This window comes from Lygodium microphyllum, chromosome 10, assembly GCF_053477565.2.
Source record: "Lygodium microphyllum isolate KBCC chromosome 10, Lygodium_microphyllum_v1.1.10, whole genome shotgun sequence".
NCBI lineage: Eukaryota > Viridiplantae > Streptophyta > Polypodiopsida > Schizaeales > Lygodiaceae > Lygodium > Lygodium microphyllum.
Window position 1 is genome coordinate 66515282 of NC_141144.1, and position 23269 is coordinate 66538550.

At 42.2% G+C, this 23269-nt stretch overlaps 1 protein-coding gene across 15 annotated transcripts in view; it reads right to left on the reverse strand.

Annotated features, from left to right (window-relative positions):
• The window catches only part of LOC148030108 (uncharacterized), an 86805-nt gene that overhangs the window by 12785 nt on the left and 50751 nt on the right, over positions 1–23269 (reverse strand). For 8 of the 15 annotated variants that reach the window (XM_087686374.1, XM_087686373.1, XM_087686376.1 and 5 more), the window contains one exon: positions 9578–9655. The exons of 4 other annotated variants lie outside the window; for them this stretch is intronic. In XM_087686374.1, the coding sequence (XP_087542500.1) occupies positions 9578–9655 (78 nt within the window). Of the gene's footprint in view, positions 1–9577; positions 9656–11761; positions 11870–23269 lie in introns of those variants that run through there. 3 more of the 15 variants (XR_015692133.1, XM_087686375.1, XR_015692135.1) reach the window with 2 other exon arrangements.

Below are 23269 nucleotides of genomic sequence, written 5' to 3' on the forward strand. Positions count from 1 at the left end.
GTGGTGCAAAAGAAACAATTGCCGTTGGAGATTCGACGCTTGGAAAGGGATGAAGAAAGAGGAAGACCACCAATCATCACCCTCCAAAAAAAGACCTTGCATTTGAACGGTGTCTTGTTCAACCAGCCCTCCATCACAGTTAGCTTCCACCATGACTGAGATTTACGCAATCGCCATACTGTATTAGCTTTAGTAGCCAGCCATTGATGATCTTTAATCAGAAGATGATACACCTGGTTAGCTGAGGCCTTTTCCAAATTCAGCCGGCCTGCAAGATTCCAGTCCTGCCAAGGACGATCCGAAGCAAGGGCAAGAAAGGGTTGTCTGCTTTGGAGCACCATCAAAAGCTGTCCCCATAAATCACGGTATCCACGAGGGATCCTGAAAAGCCTCCTGGCTGTGCGAAACGATATGAACACATTGCGACTAGCAAGGGTGGCATCTGCAACTGAAGTCAAGCCCAAGCGTGCCATGCGGTTAAATTTTGGTCTGAGCTCATGTTTGCCTTCTCAAGAAAGTAATCGCGAGGCTGCCAACAATTCCAGTTGAAAAGAGTTAGTAGCCAAGCGGTCCTCCACAGGATGCCACTGAGCCTTCTAGAGAACCAATTTCTAGGAACATACCAGATGAGCAAGCAGGGATGATGAAGGGATAGAAAACCGAGAATCTGCATTAAGAACATGCCACCAAGAGCTCCGAATGTGGGTATTACCATGCACAAGCCCGTGATCCTCAAGAAAATAACGGGCTATAAAGACCCACGGGTGATGATCCAAGCACATGGCACGAAAAAGAGACCAACGGAGTGCCAGCATATGAGTTTCGGCATCCAAAATAGCCCCACCACCCATGTGTTTAGGGAAACATGCATGCGACCAAGAAATCCATGAAATGCCCGCATGCAAGGAATCCTTCTTCCATAACATGAAACGAATGTACTGAGTAAGAGCATTCAATGTAGTAGTAGTCCAGGGCAGCAACAACAAGAAATATGTGAGCATTCGCAACAAAATTGTATGAGCCACTTTGAGGCGAATATGGAAGGGCCACGCTTGTGACTTCCAATACAGAAACTTAGCTGCCAGTTTCTGTGAAATCCACTCTAGTAGTTGCTTTGGCCGAACATCAACACCCAAAGGGTACCCAAGATGCCTAACAATGGAACCACGGGGAACAACCATTCCCTGCCAGTCCAAAGACTGCAAATCTGACTCCGTGCAACTGAGAATGGCTGATTTCAAAGCATTGATATGAAGACCAAAAGCCTGACCAAAGAGAGTCCAAACATCTAATGCTTTGCGAAGATTATCCTTGTCCGCACGCAAAATCATAAAGCTGCCATCAGCCAATGATTGACTAATAAAGTGCTGTCCAAAAGGAAGAGACAATCCAGCCAATTGATTAGAAGTTGCCATATGGGATAACATCGAAGGAACTGGATGCGTCGCAATGGCAAAAAAGAGAGGACTCAAAGGGCAACCCTGTCTCACAGAGTGTGCAAGGACAAATGGCTTGGTAACACCACCATTCAGCATAACTTGCGAAGAAGCCGCAGCACTAATGATGTAGATCAAACGAGACATCCGAGTACCAAAGCCCATAGTAGACATAAGTTCTACAATGAAAGACCAGTCTAAATAATCAAAAGCCTTTTCCAGGTCCAATTGGATCAAGACCACCTCCTGATTAGAGTGCCTTGCATAGTCAATAGCCATTTGTACATTTAAGACATTATGCAAAATGTTTCCGCCCTTGATGAAACCATATTGAAGAGGATGCACAATGGCAGGAAGATGCTTATGGAGCCGATTCGCCATCACTTTGGAAAAGATTTTATACATAGAACCCATCAAAGAAATTGGACGCCAATGTTTCAACATAGACGGCGAAGGAACTTTTGGAAGCAGTTTGATAAGTCCTCTCCATGAGGAGGGCATGAAACCCGTTTTCCAAACCTACTGAAACATAGCTGTCAATGGTTTCACTAGTCGGGTTGCAAAAACCTCAAAGAATTCATTGGTAAGACCATCCCAACTAGGACTTCTATCCTTGGGCAAGTGTAATAAAACATCCATAACCTCCTCCTCACGAATATCGGTCTCCAATGTAGTTTGCATGTCATGTGGAACCTGATTCTGGACCAAATCATAGAAAACTGAGCGGACATGAGTAATTTGGTTAGAAGGTGAAGAAGTAGAACCAAGAAGGTCTAGAAAATAATTCCTGCACATATTCACAATAGTCTGAGGATCAATGACCATTTGACCATCTGCATCCTGGAGTCTCGTCATATTCTCTCGAGTAGGGGATGCATGGAGAGCTCGAAAGAACTTATGAGTTTGACAAGCACTATCCTGCAAATTCTCAGTCAAATTTCACAATTTGGCCAGCTGATAAAATTTTAACTGAAACTCTTTAATAAGATCAGCCAAACGCATAGCCAATGGCAGCAGAAATACATTATCTGGAGTCTCCACCAGAAGAGAACGAACCAAAGCCAATAATTCCTCGCTGCTTGTCGACGCCGCCGACAAAGAGAGGCATGATGAATCCCATACTGGCAAACAACCCGCTGCACATTAGAGAGCAATCGTTCAAAAGAAACATTGCCCTCAGAGGAAAAGTCCAATAAAAATCTATCAATCAATTGCTGCATATAACCCTGAAAGATTGAGTGTTTCAAATAAGACGAGTTGAAAAGCAAAGGGAGTCTATCCAAAAATTGCTTAAAAGGTGCAATGGGTTGTGCAAGCATCTCAAGCTGTAGAGGAAAATGGTCCGACAAGGCATATTGCTGCAACACTTTCATTTCCAGCATCTCAGGAAGAAAAGCATCATCCTGCATGATGTACATGCGGTCCAACCGCGACCATGTAGTTATATACTACGCAAAATGAAAAGTAAACCCTGTAGAAGAAGGGTGTAGCCATGACCAGAGATCTTGTTTAAGTACAGCAAGACCAAACGCATTCCACACACGGCTTTTCGGAGCGTCCATCACCGAACGCTCTGATGTGGACTGTGAAGAATCAACACACATATTAAAATCCCCCATCAAAAAACCTCGTCTGCCAAGTGACAAGGAGGTTTGCAAAGTATTCCAAAGATCCCGGCGGGATAAGCGGTCATTTGGAGCATAGAGCCCAAGTAACCATAAGATCTCTCCTTCAAATAAAACTTCAATCACCACAAAACGACCATGTACATCATTTTTAATAAGAACACGCTGATATTTCTCATGTACAATCATAAGCACACCCGAATAATGCATGGCATGTGTCCCTGCATAAAACAAGCGAAACCCATGGCAATCCACAACTTTTCCTGCTTCACCGTGACTCTTGTGCTCAACAGCGCACAAGACATCCCACTGATTCTCATACAATAAACTCCACATGGCATGTTGCTTATTGCAAGAACAAATACCTCGCACATTCCACGTAGCTATCTTCATGTGTATTCAAAAAAGAAAATCAAGAACGAGGCAAAGCTTGCCTCAATTTAACCTTTTCTGCTAAAATGTCAAGAACTCCCTCATCTAGAAAATCAGCTAACACGGCAAAAGAGTTCCGACGAGCAGATTTAGAGGTAGACGGTGTGTCCACTGTCTTGGAAATGGAACGGGGATAACGACAATCCCATGGGGTAATCACATTACCTCTAGCATCAAAAGCCAACTTAGCAGGTGGGTCCTTCGAACCATCCATATATACTTTCCTTGTGGGCTGATTGCGAGGAACAGAAGAGACCATAGCATGAGCAGTGTGCTCTGAAGACAACATGTCTTTCCTACGCATATAAGTACGCAAGGAATCTTGTGAAGCACTAGGCACAGTATCCGCCATACCAACATCAAACCTTTTACCTTTCTTGGCACGTACATCTACCCAATCATTGTCATGGGAATCCAAACCCAAAACATGTTGTTTGCCTTTATCCAAAACTTTGGGTGGTTGGGTCGCATCCTGCGACGAAGCATCAAGCACCATATCTTCCATGGGAGGCAAAACATGCTCAGCATCTGAAGTCGGTTGCTTCGCTGGACATTCGGCCATAAAATGCCCCAATTTTCCACACGAGAAACAATGCCCTGCAAGGTTACCCCATTTCAAACGAAAGTGCAAAGGATGCATGCCAGAGCAATTAAGACGTAACAAAGCAGGCCTTTTCCGAGCAGTGTCCCATAACATACACAAACGGTTACAATTCATGGCCCTTAGGCTCGGAGGAACCAAAACAGTGCCCACAACGGCCATGGCATCCTTTAACAGTGGCTAGTAGACAACCGGACAGTTTTCCACTTCAATCCACACCGGGCATTCGCGTTGTAGCAAACGCTGAAAATCTGCCATTGGGCGCTATGGCACAACATGAACCAAACAGCGATCAAAGAACAATGACAGTTTAGTCAGCAGATCGGCACGATGCTGCTCGGATTTCAACATCACCTCATAAAAGCCTCGAGGCCCAATAAAAATCTCTTCAACGCACTCCCCTTGTAGTAGACTTTGGAGCCACTAGCGAATATAGGAAAGCACTGGGATCCTACCAGTGAAGAAGAGTATAACCGCACGTTCATAAAACACTGCGAATGAGCGCAACACATTTTTAGGATCCACCGTGGCTTCTAGAACATCTTCAGTTTCAGAGCCAGAAAACGCTTCATGATTATGTTGAACATAATCACCAAGCAGAGTGTTGGCAAACTCCAACAAATGCTCCCAGTCAACATCCTGAGAATCCACAGAATCAGAAGCAACCTGAGCATAAGAACGTTCCTGATGATCCATTGTGTCTTCCGAAGTATGCTTGGTGCGTTTGCCCGTAGGCTGGAAGTCAGGACCAGGTGGCATCTCCTCTGTGCAAGGAACCATATCCTCTGATTCCTCCGTTTCAGAATCCGCATGAAGGACTGCCACCGTTTGGTGGATAAAGACTAAGTCCAGGCCAGCCATATTATATCATCACTTTAACTCGAGATCTGAAGCTATTCACAGGGCGCTCTCTCTCTGGGCAGGTTGTTGTACCTTAGGTCCTCTGCATAAATCTATATTCTGCAGTACTGTTTGTACAGACTTTAACACAATCTGTCTCCTTCTGGGATTAGAGCAGGCCGTCACAGACAGACCCTCAGAGTCAGACACAGGGCAGTGTGCCAGAGGAATGTCAGGATGCAGATCAGGTCGATGATGATACCCGGGGGTGCTGGGACAGAGTGCACATAGGATAGAAAAAGGACGTCTGGAAGGCAAGGGCAAGATTCGACGGGTCGGGCAAGGAAAACGGCTCTCTCTCGCGCTCTCTCTCTCACGTACATTCTGTACACAGGGCCAGGTTCGTCCAGCAAGGAAGACGCTCTCTCTCTCTCTCTCTCTCTCTCTCTCTCTCTCTCTCTCTCTCTCTCTCTCTCTCTCTCTCTCTCTCTCTCTCTCTCACGTTCCTTCTGTACGCAAGGCCAGGTCGAACCTACGCGGCCCCAAGGAAAGGACTCAGGCTACGCACAGAGCAAGGAGGCGCGCCCGCAGAACAGGGCTAATCTGATCCGCTATCTCCATCGCTAGCATCTCTCTCTCTCTCTCTCTCTCTCTCTCTCTCTCTCTCTCTCTCTCTCTCTCTCTCTCTCTCTCTCTCTCTCTCTCTCTCTCTCTCTCTCGTAACATAGTTGCACTAGTACCACGTACGAAAGGTTTGATACTATACCATACTTTAGGTACAATATCTTATGTATTAGTACCATAAGGTACCAACTTAATGGATACATCTTTCCCATTTGAACTGCACTTTGAAACGAGCTAAATGCTCCTTATATTAATATGATTCTCCCATGAGATTAGGTTATTTGAGATTCAAAGAATTTCTCTCAAGCTCACACTTCTCTTATTTGTATGATCATGTATGTATGATATATCCACTCCCATCTATGTAGTTATAAGTTGTAGGTCGCAATAGCACATGTTGTGTATGCAGCATTAGGTTTTGGCATGTTACCCTCAAGTACTCATCTTATATACTCTAATAGCATTGATATTTAGACTTGAAATATCTATTCTATTATCTTTAGTCCAAAATAATCAAGTTTTTTTTTTGTACTAATATCGTACCGTACCTTATAAGATCTTAAGATACCATTTAGTACCATATTTTATCGTACCGTATTATATCGTACCTTTCATACCTGACAACTATGCTTTTGAGGCAGTCAAGGACAAGAGAAGACCGGTCAACAGCAAGTGACAGCATCTACAAGCTGTCGAGACAGGGTAGCAGTAGTAAATGACTGATTTTTTTCAGCTCTTCGTGAAGAAAGTCATGAATTTTCTCTCTCATGCTGTCTGCTAGCCTTTCTATAGCCTTGCTTCGAAGATTACAACATTGAGATCCCCAAAGGCTAAGAAATTTCAGATTTCTCTATTGTAAACCTACAAAGCAGAAATTAGAATTTAGCAGCAGCTTCAAGAAGCGTGCCAAAAATTGGAAACTTCAAGACATGGATTCAACAGAGCTAAAGTTGTTTTCAGTCAGATTCAAGTGGAGGGACCAGCAAATCAATGAATTTGGGGCATCTTCCATCTCCATCAAAGTGGGTGAAGGCTAATTGACTACCCGAGTCAAGAGGCAAATCAGATTAAAGACTTGTTGGTCATTTTGGACAACAAGGATAGTTGGATTATTGAAAGGGATTGGGAAAATCCCATTATACATCAACTTTTTCTTCAATTAAGTTAAAGAAATACCAAAAGGGGCGCCAATTTTGGGACCACTAGGATGTCCATTATCCAAGATTATAAGTTGATTTCCATTTCTCAATTTTGTAATAAATGTTGTTGTTGTAACTAAGTTGTAATCGAGGGATTACCACCCATCCACAAAAGGAAGATTGGTTTCAATATGTCTTCTCGAAGTCAAGGAGAAGTACAATAAGGTATTCCCTCTTGGATCTTGCCAAAGTTGTGGCCTCCCAAAAGGTGAAAATGTTGTCCAAGATGTTTTGCTCTCGAACAAATCCCATCTGAGTGGGCCGTATAATGACTGACATCAATGGTGTTGGCCTCTAACCATAGTTTTCCAAAACGAAAATGTTTTGGCACCGAAATATGTCAATCTTAAGACATATTTCGAAACAACCGTTTTGGACAGGCAGGATAAACTCACTAGTTTTGGGCTGCTCATTTTGCCTTGCTGCACAAAGATTTTCCCCTGTTTTACCTGCTCTCTACTCTCTTTCTCAGCTGCTCACTCTCCCTACCTTCCCCACCCTTTCATATCTACAGTTGTCTGCAGCCTTGAAATCCCATATCCCTCATCCCTCAACTACCCAATACTTTTTCTTTCCTCTCCACACTATTTGCAACACTTTTCTCTCAGTTTTAGAGCTGTTTTGTAGTGTTTCCAAGGAGCAATCCCTCTTCCCTCTTTGCCCTTTGCTATCCACATTGGTTTGAGCTGGTTTTACCTAATTTCATTGCTAGTTTCCTCTATTTCCAGCATGGAACAGCCATGGTGGAGGAAACATTTTGGAGCCACACACACATCATTAGCAACTATGGAGCTAGTGGTGGCTCAAAGCAGTGGGAATGCAACTACTGCCATGTCATACGTACAGCCAGTGTCACATGAGTGAAGGATCATATTGCTCGTGTTAGTGGTAAGGATATTGATAATTGCCTTGATGTGCCTAATGCACGGTTGCATTCCGTATGCGTATAGTACATTTCATACAATACCGTATTGTATGTTCATTTCGTACAACACTATATAGTTTGCGTGTGTTGAAATTGTACCAAAAAAATGACCATTTAAAATGTCTGTCAATGCATTTTTTGAAATTTTACCATTTTTTCTGGGATGTTACACATTCAAACTTCTCTTCTTCCACAACCCTCCCTCTATCATACTCACTCCTCTTCTCTACCTCACCTCAAAGGCTAACCCCCTCCCCCCATCTCACCACACAAATCAGCCTCCATCTTCATCAATCTCCCTCTCTTGAGCTCAACTTTCAAGCCATTAGCTTCTTCAATCACCCCACTCTCTCTCTTCCTCTCCCTTTCCCTTGCCTTCTCTTTCTCCTATCTAAAACCATCCTTCCTTCTCGAAGAGGGTGGTAAAACCTAATTAAGCACTTAATTACAGCAAGTAACACTTTACCATAACATTCTTGGTCATTAGATACCCTATTGGCCCCAAAACTCGCACCCCTTGTGCGGTATTTCTCTAATTTGTATTGCTATTGGATGGAGTACAACGGAGATTTCTTAATCTCCTCTACTAATCCAAAAGCCCCTTGCTGTCACAACCAATCAACAAGTCTTTCAAGCAATTGGCCCCTTGATCTTCACCCAGGACTTACACAAATTGGACCCCTAATTGGCCAAATGCTATCCCAAGCCTACCCCAAGCCAAATGAGATGGACTGGCATTTGAAATCCCTGGCAATTCCCTAAATTCCAACTATTGATTTCAATATACGATACCTCCAACTGTTGGCATGGGTCCCAAGGTAGTTGCTAAACCCTAATTTCTGCTGAGAATTAGGGCTTATAGTAGATACTCCTTTGCTATCCACCAAATTTGACTAAGAACTATTGAGAATGGTTGAGATTTGCAAAGATAATCAAAGAATGGACTGGAGAAGATGAAAGTCTAGAGATTGCTGAGAGGAGAGAAATTTTAGAGTTTCCAAGTGGAAAAAAACTTCAAACTGCTTATTGCCTATCCTAATCAACGATTAATACAATTGCCTGCTACTTGGAGCCTCATAAATGCAGTCGCTAGTCTTCAATTTGTTGTTACTAGCCCCTAGGAAGCACAAACCCGTTGTTGCTTGCCTTCTTGAGCACTCAGATTGTTGTCGCCTGCTGCAAATGGCTCTTTTCTGCTCCAAAAATAGACCAACACACCCTCTCTCTCTCTCTTTTTTTTTCGTAAAACCCTCTCTCTCTCTCTCTCTCTCTCTCTCTCTCTCTCTCTCATATAGCTTGGATCAACTGAATGGAGCTCTATAACCCCCAAATAGCCTTCTCCCCCATTGCATGCACATTTTTGCCAAGTGGCAACCTTCTAATCTCATTTTCCAACAATTTTCAGTCAATTAATTAATTTTTAGAATTGATCAATTTTGAAAATTAATTTCAGCCCTTTTGATCCTGCCCAAAACTAGATGTGCCCATCCACAATTTGATTGGCTTGGCCATTTGCAACCCCAAGTAGTCCCCTACCTTACTCGACCCTTGGGCAAGTACAAATTAATTAATTAGTGCCTAATCCCTAGTGTTACCACTAACACTTATTGACCAATTAATTGTCCTAGGATCAAACTCACACTAACTAACACCCAAAACCCTACTGGCATAACTTGTCACGACTTTTGCCTTTAACACCCACCGCTTCCTTTGGGTCCTTGGCCTCTAACCATGAAATAACTACCATGTGCATCTCATGCGTCTTACAACATTGCACATTTGATTATTAAGTTAAACAAATGTTACTAGCAAGAGCAAAGAGTTACAACATTGCACATTTGATTATTAAGTTAAACAAATGTTACTAGCAAGAGCAAAGTGTCTCAAAAATTTACATCCCCGTGACAAGCCTTCCCCTTGAAACCCATGCAATCGTCCATGATTGCACTCCATTGTGCCAAAGCAAAAGTATACTGCAATGGAATTTCCATAAAGCATCACAATCAACACAACATTAGCCACTACTGTTCAACCGTGCCACATGCCCAATACTTACTGAAAATTCCAAGACAGCACAAACATAACATAAAACTGAAAAAATAGTCTAGAACTATTGCTAGAAACTCATCGGCATTTGTTATGTTTCTCAACTATTCTAGCTAAAGAACCATAGTAAAGCATAAACTTAGCATAAACCATGGCTGAATTGTCAATGGCATTCCTTAAACATTCTATTGTCCATAAAACCAGTTGAAAACCATTGAGAACTAAGCATAAACTAATCATATGCTGATCTAAAAACTGATCCCAAACTAATCATAGATTGAATGCAAAAAACTGATCAGAAAAATTTATGGCACACTTCCCGAGGTTGCTACTAATCCCTAATTTCCGTTGCTACAGATTAGGGTTTGCAGCAAAGAAATCTGAAATTTCTCAGCCTCTGGTGATCTCAATGCTATAATCTTTGGAGCAAGGCTGTAGAAAGGCTAGGAGATGAGAGAGAATGATGAGAGAGAAAATTCAAACTTTCTTCGAGAAGAACTGAAGAAAATCTATCATTTAATGTTGTTGCACTATCTCAACAGCTTGTAGATATAAAGAACCAAAGAAAATCAATCATTTACTGCTGTTTCCCGATCTCAACAGCTTGTAGATGCTGTCACCTGCTGTTCATTGGTCTTCTCCTGCCATTGGTTGCCTCAAAAGGTTCTCCAATGGCTACAAATCAGACCAGCAACATCTCCTCCCTCTCTCTTACAGGTTGAATCCACTCAAATGCCTCTCTCCAGTCTCTAAAGACGTTTTTCGGTCTTACATGGGCATTTTTAACAAGTGACAACCTTCCCAAATGGTTTTTCTAGCATTATCCATAGTTAAATATTAATTTTCAATCTTTAAATAGTAAAAATTAATCTAATAATTATTTTGGTGCCTTGAAAAATAATCTGACTGGCCAATAATTAAATTGCTGGGCAACTTCCATTCCCGAGTGTCTTTGTATCATCTTTGACCATTAAATTAGTGTTAGATACCATTGAACACCACTTTTCTAGTATCACCAAACGGATACTTATGGCCAAATGAATGACCTAGGCCAACAACTGGCGCCAGATACCACCAAGTATATGTGTGGTATAACTTACAACAACTTTTCCCTTTAACATTCCATGATTTCCTCAAGTCCTGGCATCATAAATTTACCTTAACCCTAGTTACACCTCACATGTGCAATATTTACTTAACCATGTGGTTAAAAATTAATCCACATGTTAAGTGAGGTTTCAAAGATACATATCCTCATGACAGCCTTCCCTCTTAAAATCCTTACAATTGTCCTCAATTACACTACCAAATGCATCAAAAGTAAAATAGTGAATTGCGCTGCCAAATGCATCAAAATCAAAATAGTGGATTTAAATTCCCACAAGGCATCATAGTTAATACAACATTGCGCACTGCTGCTCAACCATTCCATGTGCCCAACACATGCTCAAAATTACCAGTCAGTCATAACATAACATAAGACTCACAAAGAATCTCAAAAACATTACCAGATTATCATGTGACATGTCTATTTCTCATGAGCTCAACTCGTCTGGCAAAACCAAACCATAGTATAGCATAACCAAGCATAAACCATGGCTAAAACATCAATGGCATCATAACATATATTGTTGTCCATGAAACCAGATGTAAACCATTGAAAACTAAGCATTATCTGATCATAAACTAATCACTCGCTAATCTGAGAATTGATCACAAATTGATACAAATGTGACCCCAAATTGATCACAAACTCATTGCAAAAACTGACCAATAATCAGTCCAAAAACTAATGCAAAACTAATCCCAAAAGTGACCATAAACAATTCTCAAGTTTTTCTTAAAAACGAGCTAAAACTGATCAGTTTTTTTTTGTCCCAAAATTGAGGTAAAATTCATGCCAAATTGATCATAAGATGATCCAAAAGTATAGTTACAGTGCCCAGGTGAAACTCATACTCATTTTCATACATCTCACAGTGACTAGTACACAAGATAGTGACCTCATTGCAAACATATTGTCAGTGCAGTACCTTGGATACATGCTGAATACATCCGAGATCCACTACATACGAGAGTTGTCCATAACTAAAGGAGTGGAAGTGCTACCTTCCCCTTGAGCATAAGGCAATACTCCGGACCTGAAACCAGCCTTCCTTCTTAGAATGAGTGGTGATAACCTAATTTAAGAGTTAATTACAGCAATAAATAAATGCACATAAAATGAAATACACACTTTACCATAACATTCTTGGACAGTAGGCACCCTGTTGGCCCCAAAATTAGCGCCCCTTGAGGTATTTCTTTAGCTTTCATTCAATTGGAAGGAGTACAACTTGAGATTCTTCAATCTCCTCCTGCTAACCAATTGCTCTTGCTGTCATAAATGTCCAGTAAGCCTTTTGGGTCATTTGCCCCTTGTTTCACCCAGGACTTCTTCTCCAATTTGACCCTTGGCTGGCCAAATGCTGCCCCAATTCAATTCGGGTTGGGCTGGCTCCTGAAATCCCTTGATAATCTTCAATTATCAGCTACTGATTTCAATCCCTTGAGCCTTCAATCTCTGGCAAGGATCCCAAGGTGGCTGCTAAACCCTAATTTCTGCTGTGAATTAGGGTTTACTGCAGAAATTACAGATCAGCCCACCAAAAATGGCTGAGATCTCCTCCAAATGGCTGAGAATTGCTGAGAATGGTTGGGCATAGACTGAAGGAGATGAGAGAATGCTGTAGAGAGAAAATTTTGAGATTTGTCGCGAAGAACTGATCAAAATCAGTTGCTACCCTGCTGTACCAGCCCCAAATGGATGCACCAACAATAACAGGAGCATCAGAGACTGTGATCTTCAGGAGAAAGTGCATCAGCAGCAATTGTCAGCTTCCCAAGGTCAAGAATATGCGATCTCCATCACCAAAATGGTCTCCAATGGCTGGGAATTGGCCCCAAAAGCTGGCAGCAACAGTCCAACACCTCTTTCCAATAGCTTCAAAATGAAAAAACGAGATTTCCCTCTCCCTTCAGCCCCATTTAGCCTTTCCCCCACTTGCATGGGAAAGTTTTGCCAAGTGACAGCTTTCCTAATCCATTTTCAGCAATTTCCAGCCATTTAATTAATTTTCAGAATTAATTAATTCTGAAAATTAATTCAGCCCTTAATCCATGCCCAGAAAATTGACCTTGCCCATCCAAAAATTAATTGGCTAGCCCATTTGCAACCCAAAGTGGTCCCATGCATTAATTGACCCTTGGACAAGCATTAATCCATTAATTAATGCCTAGTCCCTAGTGTCACCACTGATACTTAATGGCCAATTAATGGTCCTAGGAGCAAACTGATACCAAAATTCACCTAGAATCTAACAAGTGTAACTTGTTACAACTTTTGCCTTTGACACCCATCTTTTTCACAGGGTCCTTCGGTCTTCAATTGTGAGAAAGTAGCTTGCACCTCACATGTGCAACGCATGTGCACCTTTTAATTGCACATTTGATTAATCCTTTAATCAAATGTCAATTAAACATAAGCAAAGCATCAAATTTTCACGTCCTCGTGACAAGACCCTTGCTCTGCTAAACCTAACGAAGCCCGATCAACTCTAATTGAAAGGCATCTAGATAAAGCTGCAACAACTGAGAATAGTCTACCAAGTCATTCTCTTCCATCCATTTGGCATCCATTGGTGAATAATTCTGAAATTTCACCAAGTATCTCTAAAAAACTTCAACTTTGATCTTTCTTTCCTTATGTGCCAAAATCTCATCCAGCTCCTCAATCTCAAGCTGAATTTCAATAGACATATCCTCTCACATATCACCATGAAAAAATCTCAACAAACTGACATGAAAGGCATTGTGTATCTGCCAATGTGGAGATAATTTCAGTCAATATGCCACATCGTTAATCTTCTCCAACAATCCCTTTCAAAATAAACTGATCATCCGAGGGTCTTGATCACTAATGATCGACTTTGGTATACCATCATACTTAAAGATATGCTACAAAAATAATCATGCCATATGATCAACCTTTATTTTCTTCCTTACCGGAATAAAATGGGCTTGTTTGCTAAACCTGCAAATGATAGTCCATATCCCATCATTCCCTATAGGTATCTTACGAAGCTCAAAAATAAAGTTCACTGCAATGCTTTGCCAAGGTCTATCTAGAATAGGCAAGGGCTGCAACAAAACCGGCATCTTTTGCCTATCATGCTTTACCTTTTGGCATACGATGCATGTCTTAACAAACTGTTCTATACAATTCCACAAAGCTCTCCAATAAAAAAAATGCTCCATTGCCTTGACCGTGGCATCAATACCTCTGTGTCCTGCATACGGAGGAGTATGATTTTCAATGACAACTCTAGGCCTTAATTGCTTTGTGACACACAATTATCCATTCATCATCAAAAATTCATCTCTTAGCACAAAGTGTTCATGCCTTGGGCCATTGCAAAGCTAATCATAAACATTAGCAATGTCCGAATTAGTAATATATTGCTCTTTCATGGCATTCAACTCAATGTGATAAACCATGCTGACAGTTGAAATTTGTGGCTTACGTGACAGTGCATCAACTACAACATTCTTTTTACTATCAATATGTACAATCTGAAAAATAAAACAGAGAGAAAATTTACCCATCTCATATGCTTCTAATAACTTTGTCTGCGTCAAAAAGTACCTCGAAGTTTGATGATCTATCTGCACCACATGAAAGGTGAGAAGGATCGAAGCTTGCACTTGGAGAGCTATGGCAGGAGAGCAAGAGCAAGAAAGAGAGAGACAAGAAATGGGAACTCCAACAGTCACAATGTGTGACCGGGCCTTCCTTTATTCAAACTGTCACTAAAAGAATAAAGAATAAAGTGACGGTGATGGACGCCTGTTACTTGCAGTGTGCAGTGGCAAGTACTGTCAGTATAGTAATACGCGGGAGGCTAGGCAGAGGCACCTTTACCCCCAACAACCTCCCACTTAAAGGCGAATCTGCCCTAGTGAGGAGTAAAAAGGAAAAGGAAAAGACGGTGCAATGTATACATATACAACAAGATGAGAAAAAACATAATCTCATCCAATGCCTATCAATCTCCTGAGAAAGGCAAAGCGCTCAGTAATTAGACTTTTCGTGAGCAAATCTGCAGGATTTTCGTCTGTGGAGATCTTGACAAGGTCAACAAACTTATCCTCCACGACCCCACGAATACTTATCCTCCACGACCCCACGAATAAACTGATACCTCACCTCAATGTGTTTCGTCTTCACATGGAAGACTGAATTCTTGGCTAGCTGAATAGCACTCATAGAATCCGAATGCAGCATAGGTATAGAATCAATTCAAGGTCATGAATCAAACGGCCCAACCATATGGCCTCCCTACAAGCCTCAGTGGTTACAACATACTCGGTCTTAGTGGTAGAGAGAGCCGTACACTTCTGAACCCTGGACATCCAAGAGACAACAGCTTCAACATAGGTGAATACATAGCCAGTAGTGGACTTCCTACAATTTGCATGTCCTGCATAATCAGAGTCTGTATAGCCCACAACTCCTGTACCCTAGCTGCCATAGCAAATACACATATTTGATGTGCCCTTCAGATATCTCATGATACCCTTCACGGCATCCCAATGCTTCTTGCCAGGTGAAGCCATATAGCATGCCACAACACCAACTGCAAAGGCAATATCTAGACGAGTGACTATTCTGGCATACATCAAACTATCCACATCTGATGCATCAGGGATCTTGGCCATCTCGGCCCTCTGCTCATCTGTTTGCGGATAATCGGCCTGGATGACCTTCACATAAGAAGATAATGGACAGTCAATAGGCTTCACGTCCTGCATGTAGAAACGCTCAAGGACTTTATAAATGTACTCCCTCTAGAAGAGGTAGAGTAGTTCCTGATGCATGTCGCGCTTAATGCGCATACTAAGAATGTGAGAGGCATGTCCCTAATCCTTCATCTCAAAGCTATTTTTCAGCTGAGATTTAAGAGCATCCAGCTCATCATGAGCTTTCCCTGCTATCACGTATCATCCACATAAAGTACCAAAATAACCAATGAGCCATCACGGACTATCTTTGTGTAAAGACAAGGATTCATAGCACTCTTCCTGTAGCCCTGTGACTGCATAAAGGCATCAAACTTATGATACCACTCCCTAGGTGCCTGCTTCAAGCCATAAAGACTTTTCTTCAACATGCACACTAGGTACTCCCTGCCAAGTTTTGCAAAGCCATTAGGCTACTCCATGTAAATCTCATTATACAAATCCCCATGCAAGAAGGCAATCTTGACATCCATCTAATACATGTCCAAGTCAAGCTGCACAACTAAGGTCAAAACCAAGCGTAGGGTAGTCATCTTGACCACAAGAGAAAAGACTTCATCAAAATCAACTCCATGCTCTTGTTTAAAACCCTTAGCAATAAGTCTTGCCTTATAAGCCGGCTTGGGGTTTCCAGGGGTATTTTTCAACTTGTACACCTATTTGCACGGCAAAGCCGTCTTGCCCGTAGACAATGCAACCAAATCCCAAGTCATATTCTTATGCAAGGAATCCATCTCACACTGCATAGCTCTCTCCCAAGAGTGACTATCACCCCTGCGCATAGCCTCATCATAGGTGAGAGGCTCTCTTGCATCTGTAACCAAGACATAATGCATCAAGGGCTCAAATCTGTCAGGCGGATATCTAGCTTTAGTAGACCGTCGCACTGCAGGCTCTACTGCATGTCCAGCATCCTATCCAACACCCTGGTCATGTGTACCAACTGATACTACAGGTTGTCCAACTAGCAGTGCAGGAGCACGTGGCTCCTCCTGGAATATGGCCCTGCGTATCTCTAACACCTTCTCAGGCTGCCGATGCATCTTATCTTCATGGAAGACTATATCATGGCTGCATATGACTTTCCACACCTAAGGATCCCAAAGGCAATAACGCATCTCACCTACATCTCCATAGCCAAGGAAAATGCATTTGACACTCTTAGAATCCAGCTAACTACACTTGTCCTTGGGCACATGACAAAATGCCTCACATCCAAAGACATGTAGGTACGCATAAGAGGAAGATTTCCCAATTCATACCTTCTCTGCAACCAGGAAATCCAAACCACTGGAAGGTGATCTATTTATGATATGCCCAGTTGTACTAACTACCTCAGTCCAAAAGCTCAATGGTAGACTTGCATGGCTAAGCATACTGCGTACACGCTAATGGATGGTTCTATTCATCCGCTCAGCCAAACCATTCTGGGGACTCTTAATACTCCTCTCGTCACATAACTGCTCAAAGGCACGTGACACATATTCTCCCCCATCATCAGTCCTAAGGCATTTCATCCTATACTCAGTTTGGTTCTCAACCAATGCAAGCCATCTCTGAAACACAGCCAAGACATCTGACTTAAGCTTAATGGGATAAGCCCAGACTTTATGCGAAAAATCGTCAATAAATGTCACAAAATACTTTGCACCACTCATAGACTAACAGAGCATGAGCCCACAGACATTCAAATGTATCAATGCCAAGGGCTCACTCATACGTGTCCCACTAGACTTCTTATACGTATTCCTAGTCTGTTTGCCATAAAGACAATGCTCACATGAATCAAAACATACATAGTTAAGGGGCGGTAAGTAGTATAAACCAGAGAGCATTTTTATTTTCTTCAAGGACATACGACCCAAACAAGCATGCCAAAGAGATACATATGGGATGAAACCCATAGAGAAAACATGATCAACATGGGATCCATCAACTACAAGAGGATAGAGGCTGCCAGTCTTGGCACCTCTAGCAAGCACAAGTCTGCCACGTGTAATCTTCCAGGTGGAATCCCCAAAAGAGACATGAAACCCAGCATCATCAAGCTGCTCTGCAGACATAAGACTATGTAAGCGCAAGTACATGGCATACATCCTGTAACAGGAAAGTACTGCCAGTAGAGAACTGTAGCTGTGCATTCCCAATGCCAACAATGGCAAGTAACCTGTCATCACCCAAGAGAATTGAACCAGAGACAGTGCGGTAGAAGTGAAACCACTCACGGCATGGTGTAACATGAAAGGAAGCACCAGAATCCAAAAGCCAGCACTGCACATACATAGAGTGAACCTCGGTCAATGGCGTAGCATCACAAGAACTAGCTGCAAGTATGTACTCCCCATCGGAGTCCTCAGTCTGCATGGCATGTATTTCCTCGATTTTCACACTAGATTTTACAAGTATCATACTACGATCAGAGGACTTTTCCTATACTTTGTATTTTCCCTTCTCTTTGCACTTCTCATTGCGCAACTCATGACACTTTGGGCGTATATGACCCTTCTTGCCACAATGATGACATGTCACATTAGCATTTCTCCCGCGAGACTTGTTGCGCAACTTACAACGCAACTTAGACCTAGACTTTTGCGATTCTCTGCCACGGTCATTCCCACGATCATTCTCTCCATTACCATCTCTGCCTCTAATTGTCAAAGCATGAGACACACGAGAGACATCAAAGTTCTTATGGTTAATCTCTTCTTACAAAAGAGTACTCTCTACATCAAGCAAGTTCAAAGTAGTAGCAAGAGCACATAAGGGAGTGCAAAATACATCCCATGACTCACTCAGAGTTTCAAGCAAAAACAATGAAGTAACCTCATCATTGAAGGTAATGCCCTGCGAAGTTAAGTTCTTAAGAAACGTATGGAGCTAGCTCAAATGAGCAGACATCGTCATATTCTCCTTTATACACAGGTCTATAAGTTGCTTCAGCCAATACATCTGACTTGTTGGACTTTTCCTGTCATAGAGACTCTTAATCTTATCCCAAAGTTGCCAAGCACTCTGTGCTTCCTCAACCACATTGTAATGCACATGTTCAGTGAGAGACAAGATGAGGGTGGACTTGCATGACTCATCAAGCTCCATCCATTTGTCATCAATCATGGTTTCAAGCTGCTCTCCATGCAACCTTAGTGGTTTTATCTGCGATTTCTACACCAATACCTGTCAAACTTGGCTCTTCCAATAGAGCATAATTCGTACCATCAAGCTTAATGATGTTGAAGATAGCACTGTCGGTGGAAGAAGATGCCATATTGCAGTCCAAAACGGTGCAGATAGTTCAAAACTGCTTGCTGTAAACTGCTATAAACAACCAAAATACCACCAAAACCAAGACAAAATAACCAAGAGCTGATAGCTAATGATGTTGCCCACCAAATACCATCAAAAGTACATAAAATCAAGATAATTCAACATGAAAAATACATCATAGTCCATGCATAACTGCTTGCTCTAATAAATTATAGCCAAGTACAATGAGAGCAAATTGTACGCAAAATGAATGCACCAAGTCAACCACTGACTGCCAGAGCATAACCAACATCAAGCGGGCATAAATCAACATATAACAGCCATACGAACATTGAGCAAACACCCAAGCATGTCAAATGAATCCGTCAGTAAGCCGATACACCCCCTGTGTAATAGGGCAAAGTGTACACAACACTGGCAAGACCTAACACAAATAGGTGTATGCTCAGAGAGCGCAAAGCCCAAATCAGCCCAAGTATATCTGTGAGGACCATGGCATATCAACCATGCAACATCCAAGTGAAGATCCCAGTCTCAAATGTCTGTCAAGCATCCAAAAACGCTCCCACTGGCACAAAAGCCATAGATATCAAGCAAAGAAGCTCGACAAGGGCATTTGATAGCACCAGTGCCAGAAGATCCAAGATCAAGCATCAATAAGACCTCATGAGTATATAGGTCGTGTAGCATCCGTACATAGCATCCATAGACATCAAGTGCATCCAAACTGTAACTCTGGCAAGCTAAGAAATAGCCAATGTAAGCTCCAAACAATCAAATGCCAAGCCTTTTGGCCAAGCTTAGTAGCATCCAACTCTAGACAATGTAACGGGCATGTAGTAGTAGCATAGGCCAAGCATGTCAAGACTGGTCAGACATAAGCAAAGTACATGCCATAAGTACATCAAAAAACGGAGATTCAAGTGCTACAAAGCGGAGCTCAAGCCCAACCAATGATCCGAAGTAATATCAAGCTCAAAGTCGATCCCCGATGATCAATACATCAAAGTACATCTCCAAAGCATGTCCCGATTCCAAGAGACATAGGCAAACATGAAGTAATAGGCTTCAGCCCGCTATTGTACAATAGTGATTTACTGTTCAAAATTGAGATTTTTCAGCCCAAAAATCAGTCCAAGGTCATGGCAAAGCATGTGCACAACATCTACCAAGCATAGGCATCAATGGCATAGCATATGGGCATGAAGTAGTGTATGTAGAGAGCTCCAATATAGATGTAAATGTCAATTGCAGACATGGACAACAGGTCTGCTGTTCATACAGTCAAATTGGAGCTGAATATCAATGCCCCAAAGCCTCTACAAGGCTCAAAGCATGCCAAGGATCAGTCCAAGTAGTGCCACAATGCCCAAGAGTCCAAGCATGATCATCAGCAAGTAGAGGATGAGCTGTCCAGGGGCTGCTAGGAACTGACACAAATCACGTTGAGTTGCTGGTGGCTTCTGTTGCTTCTACTGAGGCTATCCAAGGTGGAAGGGGGCTCAATCATGAGTCAATGAAGGCCTAGTGCAAGCCCAAGATAGCCTACAAAGGCTTCAAGCAAGATATGGTGTGAACAAGCTCCAATGGTGGGAGCTATGGCTGCCTCTGATCTTGCAAACCCTGTTGTACCTGTGAACTTCAATGAAACCCTGAAGGAAGTGAATGAATACCTTTGTTGGAATGCCCTGAGGATGCCCAAGGGAGACCAGAAAGGTGCTCGGGAAGCCAAGAGTGACGAGAGCTCGAGAGAGTCGGCTATGGCTACCGGAACCCAATGAGTGTAGATAATCAATAGAAAGCTGAAGGAGTCACGAACCAAGTCGGAATGCTCAAGCAACCATGCTCTGATACCAATTGAAAGGTGAGAAGGATGGAAGCTTGCACTTGGAGAGCTATGGCGGGAGAGTAAGAGCAAGAAAGAGAGAGACAAGAAATGGGAACTCCAACAATCACAATGTGTGACCAGGCCTTCCTTTATTCAAACTGTCACTAAAAGAATAAAGAATAAAGTGACAGTGAGGGGCACCCACCACCTGCAGTGTGCAGTGGCGGGCACTGTCAGTGTAGTAATACATGAGCGGCCAGGCAAAGGCGCCTTTACCCTCAACACCACAAAATCAGCCCCCAATAAATAATGTTTCCACGTAAACAATGCATGAATTACAACCAAAAGCTCTTTCTCGTAGACCTGCAAATTATTTTCTGCATCGTGATAATTTGGCTCTCATAAGCCACAAGTGTTGGGAATAAAGGCCCTCGTGCCTTTTAATGTGCTCATGTGTGAACACACCCTCTGTCTCTCTATGCGTAACGAACACCGACTGTCTCAATCTTCATGCCTCCTAGACTCTACAAACTAGAATCAGAGCTGCGGTCAAGGCGTTTGCACTTCTCGGAGTTCGTGCAGGTCAACAGATCACGTTTTCAGGCGACACTTCCAAGGTGCAGGTATAGGGTAAAAACATCATTTCTAGACAAAAAACAGGTCGTTTTTCTAACCTAGCAAGCAGACGTGGACCAAGCAAAACCAGGCAACAGTTTTCAGGTACGTGACAGAAGCAACCAAGCTGGTGACTGGACTATTTACAAACTGACGACAAACGGCAGTCGGTTGCAGCACAAGGCAGATGGGGCGATCTACAAACAACCAGACGGCAATCGATTGCAACAGCTAACAAACAACGGGTTCTTCTGCGCGACAGGACTGCAGATCTTCCATGTGACGAGAGTCTGGCTAAGGTCAATGGCCTATATTTTTATTTACTTGTTTTTTTTACCCCCTTTGCCAGGTGTTTACACCTACAAGCACGTAGTGCAAATCTGTGTCTTGAAATTTGGGGGTTCCCCCAAATTTGTGCCCGACATATATTGCAATGTTCTCTAGACCAAAAATTGCAGACATTGAATGTGCAAGCCTCATAAATTCTTTGGTGATTGTCAAATGCAAGTGAGATTTTTTCTTGGATGAGTCAATTTCACTGAAATTTATGCAATCTTGGCCCGAAAATTTGGGCCTTTTCTCGGATTTGGGGATTGTGATGCAAGACAAGACAATTTGTCTCAGAAATTGTAGAAATTTTGTGACATCTTGTCTCCGACATTTGGGGCTTTTCATGTACATGCACAAATTGGGCTGAAATTTACCCAACTTCTCTACATTGATGCACATTGGACACCGTGCAATTTGGGGCTTTTGCAGTTTGGGCAAAATTTGTGCACCATTTGGTCATTTTATGTACATGCAGTTTCAATTCCATGCAATTTGGACATCAACACTTGAAAATTTTTGGGGGTTTTCTGAAATTGATCTATTTTGGCAAAATTGGCCTGTTCTATGCATAACAGAGAAAATGCAGATGTGTGGTTGATGCTTTGAGCACAAAAAATTTGGGGCTTTTGACCGTGCGTGTCAAATTTTATGCCCGTGGGTACATGCACAACAAAAATTGCAGCTAAAATTTGGGATTTCTCATGTAATGTGATGTATATGCCCTTCGAACAGCTGTAATCAATTGTGGAATGCTATAGCACATGGTTTCGTGCTTCTGAAAATTTAATTACAGATCTGAAATCTCTACTTCTACGTGGTCACTTATTGCTGGTTGGTACTTGTTTGTACCTTGGTCATTTGTGTGACAGTTTGGGCCTGCATTTGCTGCATTTTTTAGTCACATTTGGGCTGAAAATCATGCCTAGCAGCAATGATAGCAATAATCTCATGCACATAAAGAAGCTTGAAGAAGCACATAACTTTGCAATTTGGCAAAAACAGTGCTACAATATCCTGTTGCAAAAGAAGCAAGCGAAGCCGATTAAAACCAAAGGGGCAAAGCCCGTAGACATGGAATAAGAAGATTGGGATATGAGTTAAATGAGCTTGCATGCTCAACCATCGAGCTATCGATTTCTGATGCCTTGCTATTTAACATTGAAGGTTTAGATTATGCATATGCTATATGGACTCATTTGGAAAAACTGTATGCACAGAAGCATGCTGCAAGCAAAGTGTATTGGCTGAAAAAGCTTATGGATTTGCGTATGAAAGAGGATACGACAATGTCTACTCACTTAAGTGAGTTTAACTCCACTTTCAGCCAGTTGGTTGCCTTGAAGTTCTTGATTGAAGAAGAATTTAAGGCTACGTTCTTGCTTTGCACTCTTCTAGAGAGTTGGGATACATTCAAGATTGCTATGAGCAATTCTAATGCAATTCTTTTATATGCTGATGTAGAGAGTGCTCTACTCATGGAAGAAATGAATCGGCAAAACGATGCATCCAGTAAGTCTTCCAGTGCTTTGCATACTAGGGACAGATCACAACAGAAAGGCAAATCTGATAGCAAGGAACGAAGTAAACCACGTGGCAAAGATGTTGAATGCCACCATCGTGGTAAGAAGGGTCACTTTAAACGTGATTGCTACAAATGGAAGAAAGA